Source organism: Canis aureus, chromosome 16 (genome assembly GCF_053574225.1).
Source record: "Canis aureus isolate CA01 chromosome 16, VMU_Caureus_v.1.0, whole genome shotgun sequence".
Lineage (NCBI taxonomy): Eukaryota > Metazoa > Chordata > Mammalia > Carnivora > Canidae > Canis > Canis aureus.
The window spans coordinates 17,297,204-17,311,000 of record NC_135626.1 but is presented as its reverse complement, the minus strand read 5'-3'; the positions used below and the strand labels follow the sequence as shown (position 1 = coordinate 17,311,000).

General features: G+C 34.8%; 1 protein-coding gene across 6 annotated transcripts in view; it reads right to left on the bottom strand.

The window, feature by feature from the left end:
- Positions 1–13,797, bottom strand: part of SSH2 (slingshot protein phosphatase 2) — a 242,024-nt gene that overhangs the window by 124,549 nt on the left and 103,678 nt on the right. For 2 of the 6 annotated variants that reach the window (XM_077851891.1, XM_077851890.1), the window contains one exon: positions 11,913–11,947. The exons of the other annotated variants lie outside the window; for them this stretch is intronic. In XM_077851891.1, coding sequence (XP_077708017.1) covers positions 11,913–11,947 — 35 coding nt within the window. The remainder of the gene's footprint in view (positions 1–11,912; positions 11,948–13,797) is intronic. 6 annotated transcript variants of the gene reach the window in all.

The window sequence follows — 13,797 nt, the reverse complement described above, 5'->3', positions numbered from 1 at the left end:
GTTTGAATTTGAGTTTGGAGCTGTATGATTTGAGCAAGTCACTAATCTCTTTGGGTCTCAGTTTCCTCATCTGAAAAATGGACAATAATTCTCTGGAACTGTTAATAGGATTGAATGAGATAATAAATATAAAGCATTAATTTGGTGCTTGAAGGCATATATAAGTTAGCTATAGGAGAATAAAAGGTATGCTTAGGGAAGAGCACATAGTTCTTTCGGGCCTGAATAAAGGGTGTAAAGTTGAGTGGTAATAGGTAAGGCTGGAAGGTTGAACTGGGTTCAGTGTTTATTTTATTTATTTTTAAGATTTTATTTATTCATGAGAGACAGACAGAGAGAGAGAGAGAGAGAGAGAGAGAAGCAGGCTCCATGCAGGGAGCCCGAAGTGGGACTCGATCCTGGGTCTCCAGGATCAGGTCCTGGGCTGAAGACGGCGCTAAACCGCTGAGCCACCCAGGCTGCCTGGGTTCAGTGTTTAAAATGCCATACCAAAGCCTAGACCATCCTATAAGCAATGGAGAATAATGAGTGACTTTAAATTGTAAAGTGACATGACTAAATCTGAGTCATGCCTGAAGGTAGATGAAGGATATATCAGCATGAGGATCAGTTAGATGCAAAGGGATTATATAGGAGGCAATAATTCATTTTTTTAAAGATTTTATTTATTTATTCATGAGAGATACACACACAGAGAGAGAGAGAGAGAGAGAGAGAGAGAGGCAGAAACACAGGCAGGAGAAGCAGGCTCCATGCAGGGAGCCCGACGTGGGACCTGATCCCGGGTCTCCAGAATCAGGCCCTGGGCTGAAGCTGGCACTAAACCACTGAGCCACCTGGGCTGCCCAGGAGGCAATAATTCAAGGAAGAAAAGGGCCTAGACTAAAGCTGAGGCAGAAATTATAAGCAGAAAAGGAAAAATCTGAGATAAAAATACATATATTTTATGTAACCCCTCTGCCCTTGATTCTATAAATACAGAATTAAAGTCCTTTATAAAGCTATTAACATAAATCCTGCCACTAAAATAAATTCTGTATTATATTATACAAGCTTTTAAAATTTGATTAAAATAGGTTTTGCCAAATGGTAGTGAATACCCAGATTATAAAGCTTGTAGTATCATCACAGAATAAAAGGATCAGTCTGTCCAAATCCACCTTAACCTGTTGCTTACTATTCTTACTTGGATATTTATTCAAGAAGTTGTTTTCATGGTGTGGGAGGAGGGAGGATGGGTGAAATAGGTGAAAGAGATTAAGAGTACATTTATAATGATGACAAACACTGAGTAATGTACAGAGTTGTTGAATCACTATATTGTACACCTGAAACTAATATAGCACTATAAATTAATATGCTGGAATTAAAGAAAAAGAAGTTATTTTCTCTAATTAAAATTTTTTTTTATCTGTACTAATTCCTTGTTTCAGTCTATAACCTTGTTATATTCTTTCATCAGGAAGAGGTTAAGAGGCAGAAGTGACCTTGGGCTTTATTGAATAGCAGGGGGTAGGGTAGAGTCAGGGATACATATGAAGTTTCTAGCTTAAACTAGTAAGTGGATTGTGGGATCCTTAATAAGAAGAGGAAGAAACTTTGTAAGAGAAATTTCATATATACAATAAAGACAATCAGAGGACATACAAGAGACTGTAGGCAGTTAGAAATAAGAATTTAAAGCTCAAAAAGAAATCTGAGGTGAATACATAAATTTGAAAGTTCTTGGCACATGGGCATGAAGAATGGGATGTATGAGTTCACCAAAGGACAACATACAGAGCAGAGAATAGGAAGCCATCAACACTTTTGAAATTTTATGCAAAATTAAGTTGTATGCACACATTTTTCTTTTGAAAAGGTCTAGCATTTCAAATGATTCCATCTGTGTTCCCCAAAAGATTGAAAATATTGCTCTAAAGTTAAAGAGAGGTTACGATGATTTCTTGGGGAAAAATTAACTTTTAAGAGATGAACAGAGGTAGACTTGCTGGAGAAACCAACTGGGAGGCTATGGGCAGGGGATATAAAGGGAACCAGGAAAGAATGATGAAAAGCAAGCCAAAGGAGGTCAGAACTGCAGAGAAGAAAGGTCCATGGTGCCATTTAAGACAGGAACCAAAAAATATTCACTGGTGATCCTAACAAAAGCAGCAGTTTGAGTGGCAGAAGGGGTAAAAGATAGGTTTCATGGGTTAAAGAGTGAATGGGAGCAGACAAAGGATGCAATATAAATGTATCCTAAATCTAAATGTAGACCATCCTTTCAAGAAATCAAAATAAAATTGTAATTTGAGATGAAAACAAGGTTATAGAATATTTTAAAATCATATTTTAATTTATTTTAGTCTGATAAAGATCAACCACATTGATAAAATGAAGGAAACAAGCCAGTTGAGAAAGGTAAAATATATATTTAACTTGATGACAAAGTAGGATACTGTCACAATAATTGATCTTGTTATGCAAACATTTTTAACTTAAAGAATATAATATTAAAGAGTCTAAACTCCAAGAAACCACTAGAATTTTTTTTTTAAGATTTTATTTATTTATCTATGAGAGACATAGAGAGGCAGAGACATAGGCAGAGGGGAGAAGCAGGCTCCCCGTGGGGAGCCTGATGTGGAACTTGATCCCAGGATCTGGGGATCATGACCTGAGCCAAAGGCAGCCGCTTAACCAGTGAGCCACCCAGGTACATCCCCCACAGAATGTTTTACGACTATTAGAATATTTTGCAGAGTCACACTTTCCAAAATGTATTCACATACTTGAACCTCAATGATCCATGTCAAGTTGGCTTGTCAGCTATTTTCCAGAAATTTCTAGAGTGACAAATCTAATTGTGTTGTATGTGTATGTGTTTTAAGAATAATTTAATCTTTCATTCTTGACATGTTTCTTATATGAAGAGATCTGTATAGGTTCATTTTCTGCCCCTTCCCCTTTGCCTAAGAGCAGATGCACAGTGATAATTGTGTTAAAATAATGGCTCACTCCCTCCCTTGGCAATCTCAACCAAATCTCTTAGTTTATAATATTATTATTATTGGAATCCTGCTAAGTAATCCTGACCTTCTCAATTCCAGGCCAGTTCCTAGGACAACCTACCTGCATGTTATAAGGCATTTAGAGTACAATACATCCCTAAATAAACTACAGTGTATATAAAAAACCAAAACAGTATGTGTGGGGGAGGGAGAATTCAGTTAATAAACTTTGCATGGTAGAATCTGGTACTTTAAAAACTGAACACCGGCATAGTGACCTTATCTAAGGAACTTGGAATTTCATATGTAACTTCCAGCCAACAGGTTACTTAAAACAATAACAAAAACAACAACCATGCCCTTTGCTCAAACACAGATAAATCTCCAATTTAAAAATAGTAACACTCATGAACTTCCTATTGGCATAATATTTTTACATGTAATTTACATGCAATCTTCTCATATATGCCTTTCTTATCTTACACATGGCCTATATTTTCCTGTTCCAGAGGATACAATATTTTATATGGCTAAAGATGTAGCAGCAATATATATGTAAGAGTAATGTGTGTTTGTAATGTATATATGTTAGGGCATCCTTTTTTATAGAAAGCCCGAAGTTTGGTTTTCTTAAAATTCTTAAAATTTGGCATTCCATAGAGTTCATATACCAACCTAACACAATCACCATTAAACTCAGTTGAATATTAAAAGTGATTTTGATTATATGTTCCAGCTGTTAAGAGGAGGGATAGTTAAACAAAACAAAACACTTTGTCCTGCTGGGTATATTTTAACCTATTTGAAAAAAGCTTTAACCTTAAAATCAACTGCTCTTATTCCCTCTCTGAGGAACTAGGCTATAGTGATTTTGAAGGTTTCTGAAATATGTACTGTGAAGATTTATTTATTACGGACAAAAAATTATGATCCTAATTTGAAAAGAACTCAGTTTATAATGATAAAAAGGAAAAACAGTAAAAATAATGCTAATAGTTACTATTCCTTGAGTGCTTATTATTGTGATAGGCATTTGGCCTTCATATTTTATGAAACTACTTATGAAAAACTGTAAAAGATTCTTGTTTCTATTATAGAGTTAAGTAAACAGGCTCAAAGAGGCTAAAGATATTTTCCCAAAGCCTGAAAATGGATGAGAAGTTTGGTTCTTTATTCATTACTTCTACCAAAAGTTACTGAATACTTTATATGCGCCAGAATTCAAGGATACAATCATGAACAAGACAGAGATTCTTTCTGTCCTTACTCAGTGGTAAGTGGCAAGAACAGACAACAAGTCATATATAACAGTGGTGGAAGTGTTGTAAAAGGGAAGCAGAGAATTCTGTTAGTGCATGAAGTGAGAATTTTTCTACTGAAGAGTATGGATTGTTGTAAGCAAAGATGGCTCACAACCAATCATGTGTTTTAAACAGTTTCTAAATTTCCTGACTTTTTGTTTGGTGTTTCAGCAGAACAGCTGTTTTAGGGCTGGGCTAGGTAATCAATAACAGGTCCTTTCTTCTTTCTCCAAATGACTGCCTGGCTTGGGGAAATTCCCAGTGAATAATTAACACCAGAATAGTCTGCCAGTTATGTTTATTAATATATTTTTCTGCCTCAGGACAGTGGAATAGTAGTGAGTCAGAGAAGCACATAGATGTGCCTCTGCTTAATATTCATTGAATGAATAAAACAAGATGATCAGTACCTTTAAATAGGGATTTCTAAATATCATCCAATGGCTGTGACTTTAGGTTATCATCCAGGCTAAATCAGATTTGAACTACTGACCCAGAGATGGGAAATTCCCATTTCTAATTAAATACTAGATTTGTAACTAAATAAGAATTTTATTGGTATCTAAAGTCTGTCAACTTCTTGTTTTCCTCAGTAAATAATCTTAATACTATATAATATAAAAAGTGTCGGTCAAAACACAGAGTTAGAGAAATGGGGCTGTGAGTTTGTGAAATTAAAATGGAAAAGAATTTAGACAAGTCTAGAGAAAACATACTACTAGTTTACATCTTGCTGTAATACTGGGTGCTTAATATTTGGTAAGGCTTTCCTATATGTTATTTTGCTTTTTCAACAGACCTAAAGGATAGATAGGCAGATGTTATACTCATTTTTCAGAAGAGGGAATTGAAGCTTAGCATAGTAAGAGGTGAGACAGGACTAAAATTAGGTCTTCTTACTGTTTGTTCACTGCCTTCTCCCTCTATTACACTGCTGGATACCCATGCTTTCCTTGATGACCCCTTTGTATATATAAAAAGAAAATAAAACTGTAGACTTAGAGTCTTATCTAACTAGACAGGATGTCTAAAACAAACTAATTTTATAGCAATAATATTATAATGAAGATAGAAAAATCATAATGTGGTCCATTCCAGGCCATTACATCAGTATGATAGAAATTGTAATGCCTATAATTTATATACATTTATATATGTTTCTACTTTAATTCAATTTGAAGAACAGATGCTGCTCTGGGATAAATTTTTACTTTTACCTGGGAAATTTTTTGTTTTACAGAAATGTTTTTCAGAAGATAAAAATATGGCAAACATTTTGGGACACCTGCGTGGCTCAGTGGTTGCGTGTCTGCCTTTGGCTCAGGTCATGGTCCTGGGGTCCCGGGATGGAGTTCCCACATCAGGCTCCCACAGGGAGTCTGCTTCTCTCTCTGCCTGTCTCTCTGTCTTTGTCTCTGTGTATCTCTCATGAATAAATAAATAATATCTTAAAAAATATATGGCAAACATTTTGAAGTACCTTTTCAGAAGACTAATATTCTATAAGTAATACTAATATTCAACATATTAGTTCTTGCAAATGCTCTTTAATTTCACTTTGTAAAAATTCTCTATCAGAAGGTTTAGAGCATCTTTTGAGATAATTAAATGTGAATGTTGAAGTGATATGGAATTTGATGATGATGGCAATTTGAGAGTTCATTTGGGTTATAAAGGAAATCTTTCTGTAGTATCTATTTCCTTTAAAATATATCTAAAACTAAACATACTATATATATATATATATATATATATATATATATATATATATATAGTTTTCTTACCCTGAAATATATATATATTTGTATGTGTATATATATATATATATATATATGCATGTGCACACACACACACACGTATGTGTGTATGTTTCAAGAAAAATCATGTAAATCAGGAGTTCCTACAGTTAAAATTGTTTAAATCCACAAGCATAAGAATATAAGAAAAAAAAAGCTTGACCTTATACTGAACTCAGCAGTTCTGAATTTAAGTATTCAGAATAAAACTTTCCTAATAGCCTCTTATCCTTTCATCCAAAACAAATAACTTGAAGAGAACAAGAAGTAAAGTACATTAACTTTATTAATTTTTTTAAAGCCCCCTGAATATTTCCTGGAGGAAGATGATCCAATGCAAAAAAAGATAGTCTCTTTAACAAATGGTGTTGGGAAAATTGGACAGCCACATGCAAAAGGGTGAAACTGGACTATTCCCTTACACCATACACAAAAATTGACTCAAAATGGATAAAAGACCTAAATGTGAGACAGGAATCTATCAAAATCCCAGAGAACAGAGGCAGCAACCACTGTGACCTTGGCCACAGCAACTTTTTGTTAGACACGCCTCCAAAAGCAAGGAAAACAAAGGCAAAAATGAACTATTGGGACTTCATCAAGATAAAAAGCTTTTGCATAGCAAAGAAACAATCGAGAAAACCAAATGGAGAAGATATTTGCAAATGTCTTATCAGATAAAGGGCTAGTATCCAAATTCTATAAAGAACTTATCAAACTCAACACTCAAAGAACAAATAATCCAATCAAGAAATGGGCAGAAGACATGAAGAGACATTCTCCAAAGAAAACGAAAGGGCCAGGGATCCCTGGGTGGCGCAGCGGTTTGGTGCCTGCCTTTGGCCCAGGGTGCGATCCTGGTGACCCGGGATCGAATCCCACGTCGGGCTCCTGGTGAATGGAGCCTCCTTCTCCCTCTGCCTGTGTCTCTGCCTCTCTCTCTCTCTCTCTCTCTCTCTCTCTGTGACTATCATAAATAAATAAAAATTAAAAAAAAAACAACCAAAAATGAAAGGGCCAAGAGACACATGAAAAAATGCTCAACATCACTTGACATTAGGGAAATTCAAATCAAAACCACAATGAGATACCACCTTACACCAATCAGAATGGCTAAAATGAACAAGTCAGGAAACAACAGATATTGGCAAGGATGCAGAGAAAGGGGAACTCTCTTACACTGTTGGTTGGAATGCAAGCTGGTGGAGCCACTCTGGAAAACAGTATGGAGGTTCCTTAAGAAGTTGAAAATAGAGCTATCCTATGACCCAGCAATTGCACTACTGGTTATTTACCCCAAAGATACAAATGTAGGTGATCTGAAAGGGTACTTGCACCCTGATGTTTATAGCAGAAATGTCCACAATAGCCAATGCAAAGAGTGCAGATGTCCATCGACAGATGAATGGATAAAGAAGATTTATGTGTATATGTGTATGTATGTATGTGTGTACACACACACACAAAACATGAGACTCTTAATCACAGGAAACAAACTGAGGGTTGCTGGAGGGGAGGGGAGTGCAGGGATGGTGTAATTGGGTGATAGACATTAAGGAGGGCATGTGATATAATGAGCACTAGATATTATATAAGACTGATGGGGGTGCCTGGGAGGCTGGTGGCAGTTAAACATCTGCCTTGGGCTCAGGTCATGATCCCAGAGTTCTGGGATCAAGCCCCATGTGGGGCTCCCTGATCAGTGGGGAACCTGCTCCTCCTTCCTCTGCCTACACTCCCCTGCTTGTGTTCTGTCAAATAAATTAATTAAATTAAATTAAAAGTCTTAAAAAAAAAAAGACTGATGAATCACTGACCTCTGCCTCTGAAACGAATAATACCTATGTGTTAATTGAATTTAAATAAAAAAATTAAAACAAAAAAAGAGAATATGATAAAATTTCAGAATAATAACTAAAAGAAATAGAAATAAATAATCTACCAGATAAAGTTCAAAGTAGTGGCCATAAAAAATCTCATGGAACTCAGGAGAAAAATGAATGAACATAGCAAGAATTTCAACAAAGAAACAGAAAATATAAAAAGAGTCAATCAGAGCTGAAGAATTCAGTAACTGAAATGAAAACTACACTAGAGGCAATCAACAGCAGATCAAAATGTAGAATGGATCAGCAATCTGGAAGACAGGGTAACAGAAATCACCCAATAAGAAGAGCAAAAAGAAAAAAGAATTTTCTTTTAAAAGATTTTATTTATTTATTTATTCATGAGACACACACACACACAGAGGCAGAGACACAAGAAGAAGAAGGAGAAGCAGGCTCCATGCCCAGAGCCCCATGTGGAACTTGATCCCAGGACTCTGGGATCATGCCCCAAGCCAAAGGCAGATGACTTAACTGCTAAGTCACCCAGGTGTCCCAGAAAAAAGAATTTTTAAAAATGAGATTAAAGGATCTCTGGAACAATATCAAACATACAAACATTTGAATTATAGAGGCCTCAAAAGGAGAAAAGAGGCAGAGAAAGGGAGAGAAAAACTATTTGAAGAAATAATTGCTGAAAATGTAGCTAACCTGGTGAAGGAAACAGACATCCAGTTTCAGGAAGCAAAAAAAGTCCCCAGTAAGATGAACCCAGAGAGACCTACATCAACACACATTATCAAAGCACCATCAGTTAGAGAGAGAATCTTAAAATCAGTAAGAGAAAAAACAACTACTGAAGTACAAAGGAATTCCCATAAGATTATCAATTGATTTGTCAGCACAAACTTTACAGCCAGAAGCAACACAATATATTGAAAATGCTAAACGGAAAAAACTTCCAACCAAGAGTATGCTACCCAAAAAGGTTATATCTCAGAATTAAAGGAGAGATAAGGAATTTCTCAGGAAAGATAAAGACAAAGGAATTCATCAAAACCAAACTGGCCCTATAATAAATATTAAAGAGACTTCTTTAAATGGAAAAGAAAAGTACATAACTAGAAATAAGAAAATTATGAAAGAAAAAAATCTCATTGGTAAAAGTAAATGTATAGGAAAAGGTGGTGGATCAACCACCTACATAGCTAGTATTAAAGTTAAATACTAAATTCTTAAAATCATCCAGATCTATAATAATTAGTCAAAGCATACACAAAATAATAAGATGTAAAATGTGACATCAAAAACATAAAAGATGGGGAGGGAGGAAGTAACAATGCAGTGCTTTTAAAATGTCTTCTAAGAGGAAAGTTTATAGCAACATAGGACCACTTCAAGAAACAAGAAAAATCTCAACACAAAAATGTACAATTACACTTAATGGAACTAGAGAAAGAACAAAACTCAAAGTTAGTTCAAGGGAGGAAAGAATAAAGAGAGTGAAAATTAATGACACCGAGACTGAAGTAAAAAAAAATAGAAAACATCAATATAAGTAGGAAGCAGTTCTCTGAAAAAAAAAAAAAAAAAAGAAGAAAATTGATGAGCTTTTAGTCAGGGAGGAAAGAATAAAGAGAGTGAAAATAAATGATACCAAGACTAAAGTAAAAAAAAAAAAAGAAAACATTAATACAAGTAGGAAGCAGTTCTGTGAAAAAAAAAGAAAAGAAAATTGATGAGCTTTTAGTCAGATTCATCAAGAAAAAGAGAGGACTCAAATAAATAAAATCAGAAATGAAAAGAAGTTATAATTGATACCACAGAAATACAAAGAATTGTAAGAGACTAATACAATTATATGACAACAAATGGGACACCTAGAAAAACATATAGATTCCTAGAAACATATAATCTTTCAAGACTAAATCAAGAAGAAACAGAAAATCTGAATAGATTGATTACTAGTAATGAAATTGAGCCAATAATTAAAGAATTTCCAACAAACAAAAGCCTAAAACCAGACAACTTCACAGGTGAATTCTATCATTTATGGAAGAGTTCATACCTATCCTTCTCAAACTATTCCAAAAAACTAAAGAGGAGAAATACTTCCAAAATCATTCTATAAGACCAGCACTAGCCTAATACCAAAACCCAAAGATATCACACGCTAAAAAAACTACAAGCCAATATCCCTGATGAATATAGATGCAAAAATCCCTAACAAAATATTAGCAAGCTGAATTCAACAATACATTGGAAAAGTCATACACTATAATCAAGTGGGATTTATTCTGAGAACACAAGGATGGTTCAATATCCACAAAATTAATGATACACCACATTAACAAAAAGAAGGATAAAAAATCATGTAATCATGTCAATAAATGCCGAAAAACCATTTGATAAATTTCAACATCCATTTATGATAAAAACTCTCAACAAAGTAGTTATAGAGGGAACATACTTCAACACAATAAAGGCCACTATGACAAGCCCACAGCTAACATCATATCCAATGGTGAAAAGCTGAAAGCTTTCCCTTTAAGATCAGGAATAAGACAAGAATGTCCATTCTTGCCACTATTATTCTACATAGTATCAGACATAGCAATCAGACAAGAAAAAGAAATAAGACATCTAAAAAGGATGTCTTGGAAAGGGAGAAGTAACACTGTCATTATTTGCAGAGTAAATGGTACTACATATAAAAAACCCTAAAGACACCACCCCCAAATTATTAGTAACAAATTAATTCAGTAAAGTTGCAGGATATGAACTCAGTATACATAAATCTGTTCTATTTCTATACACTAATAATGAACTATCAGAGAGTAATATTAAGAAAACAACCCTGTTTCTGATTACATTAATAAGAATACCTAGGGGTAAATTTAACCAAAGAGATGAAAGATCTATACTCTGGAAAATATGACATTGATTTTTAAAAAAATGAAGTTGATACAAATAAATGGAAAGATAAACTATGCTCATGGACTGGAAGAATTAATGTTATTAAAATGTCCATACCACTCAAAGCAATCTACAGATTCAACACAATCTCTATCAAAACACCAATGGCAATTTTTCATAGAACTAGAACAAGTAATCCTAAAATCTGTATGGAACCACAAAAGGCTCTGAATAACCAAAGCAATCTTGAGAAAGAACAAAGCTGAGGTATAACATTCCATGAATTCAAACTATACGACAAAGTAATCAAAACAGTAATGATACTGACATAAAAACAGACATATATTTCAATGGAACAGAATAGAGTCTAGAAATAAACCCACAATTAGAAAATTAATCTTTGACAAAAGAGGTAAGAATATGCAATAGAAAAAAGACCATCTCTTTCATAAATAGTATTGGGAAAACTGGACAGTTTACATGCAAAAGAATGAAACTGGACCAATTTTTACACCATAAACAAAAATAAACTTAAAGTGGACTGAATACCTAAATGTGAGACCTGAAAACTTAAAACTCCTGGAAGAAAACAGAGGCAGTATGCTTTTGGACATTGGTCTGAGCAACATTTTTTGTATCTGTCTCCTCAGGGCAACAAAAGCAAAAATAAACAAATGGGACTGCATCAAACCGAAAAGTTTTTGCACAGGGAAAGAAATCATCAACAAAATGAAACGCAACTTACTGAATGGGAGAAGATATTTGAAAATGACGTAATCAATACGCGGTTAATATCCTATTTATATAGATGACTAGACATTTTTCCAAAGACACATAGATGGCCAACAAACGTATGAAAAGACACTCAACATCACTCATCATCAGGGAAATTGCAAATCAATCACGGATATCAACTCACACCTGTCAGAATGGCTAATATCCAAAAGACAAGAAATAACAAGTATCGGTGAGGATGTGGAGAAAAAGGACTTGTGCAGTGTTGGTGGGAATGCAAAATGGTGTAGCTACTATGGAAAGTAGTATGGAGGTTCCTTAAAAAATTTAAAAAAATAGAACTACCATATGATCCAGCAATTCCACTTCTGGGTATTTATCTGAAAAAAACAAAAACACAAATTCGAAAAGATATATGCATCCCTATGTTCAGCACAAGAAACAGAGTTAATAATATTTCAACAACTTGAATGGTGACAGTACAGTATGGTGTTCCTCCCTACGAGGAACTCAATATATATATGTATATACTATATTTTGTTCATCCATTTATCTGCCAGGGGACACTACCCCTATATCCCCCACTCCCACAATCCCTTCCCTCTGGCAACCAACAGATTGTTTCCTGTATCTATGAGTATTTCTGTTCTGTTGTTTGCTCATTTTGTTTTTTAGATTCCACATATAAGTGAAATTATACAGTATTTCTCTAACTTATTTTACTTAGCACAATACTCTCTAGTTCCATCCATGTCACAAAAAGGCAAGATTTAATTCTTTTTTTTTTTTTTAAGATTTATTTATTCATGAGAGACACACAGAAAGAGGCAGAGACATAAGCAGAGGAAGAAGCAGGCTCCCTGCGAGGAACCCAACGTGAGACTTGATCCTGGACCACAGGATCATGCCCTGAGCCGAAGACAGATGCTCAACCACTGAGCCACCCAGGCATCCAGATTTCATTCTTTTTTATGGCTAAGTAATAGTTCACATATTCTACTGTACTTGTTTGTATGTATACTTATATCCATACCACATCTTCTTTACCCAGTCATCTATTGATGGACACCGAGGTTGCTTCCATTATCTTGGCTATTCTAAATAATGCTACAGCAGACATAGGGATGTATATATCTTTTTATTTTTTTATTTATTTATTTTTAATTTTTTTATTTATTTATGGTAGTCACAGAGAGAGAGAGAGAGAGAGAGAGAGAGAGAGGCAGAGACATAGGCAGAGGGAGAAGCAGGCTCGCTCCATGCAAGGGGAGCCCGATGTGGGATTCAATCCCGGGTCTCCAGGATCGCGCCCTGGGCCAAAGGCAGGCGCTAAACCACTGCGCCACCCAGGGATCCCTGTATATATCTTTTTAAATTTGTGTTTTTGTTTCCTGCCACAACTATTCACCTTAAAAAAGATGTCTTGGGATTTCAAAAATTTATTTCAGTGGTATACTTCTTTTGTTGATTTTTATTTATTGTCTTATAATTTTATTAGTTAACTCATGTAAGATAGTTGTTTATAAGTCAAATGATTAAATATTGGATGCCGTATGGTGTAGTTTCATACTCATCTTCCTGGTTGTTCACAACTAATCAAAGTGGGTCATCACAATCAACAAAGCAATGAGTTCATAAACATGCACAAGGAAAACTGGTATTGAATGTCGTCCATTTATCTTTTTACCAAAAAGTTAATAATATACAATCTGATTTTTAGTTCTGTGATATTATGTTTTTATGTTTATCTTTTGAGAAAGACAAAGTATTGCTAGAATTGTCATAAAATGGGTACATTGTTTATGTACCCATTAAACAATAACTCTTCATTCTCCTCTTCCCCCAGCCCCTGGCAATCAATACTCTACTTTCTATCTCTGAGAATATGACTACTTACTGTATGTATCTGGTATAAGTGGAAACATACAATATTATTTGGTGACTGGTTTATTTTACTTAGCATCATATCCTCAGGGTTTACCCATGTTGTAACATGTGTCAGAATTTCCTTCCTTTTTAAGGCTGAGTAATATTCCATTATATGTATATACTATATTTTGTTCATCCATTTATCTGCCAGTGGACACTTGGATTGCTTCCGTCTTTTGGCTATTGTGAATAATGTGCAATGAACATGAGTGTACAAATTTCTCAAAACCCTGCTTTTGACTCTTATGGGTATATACCCAGAAGTGGAATTGCTAGATCATAAATATTTTGGCTTTTTGAG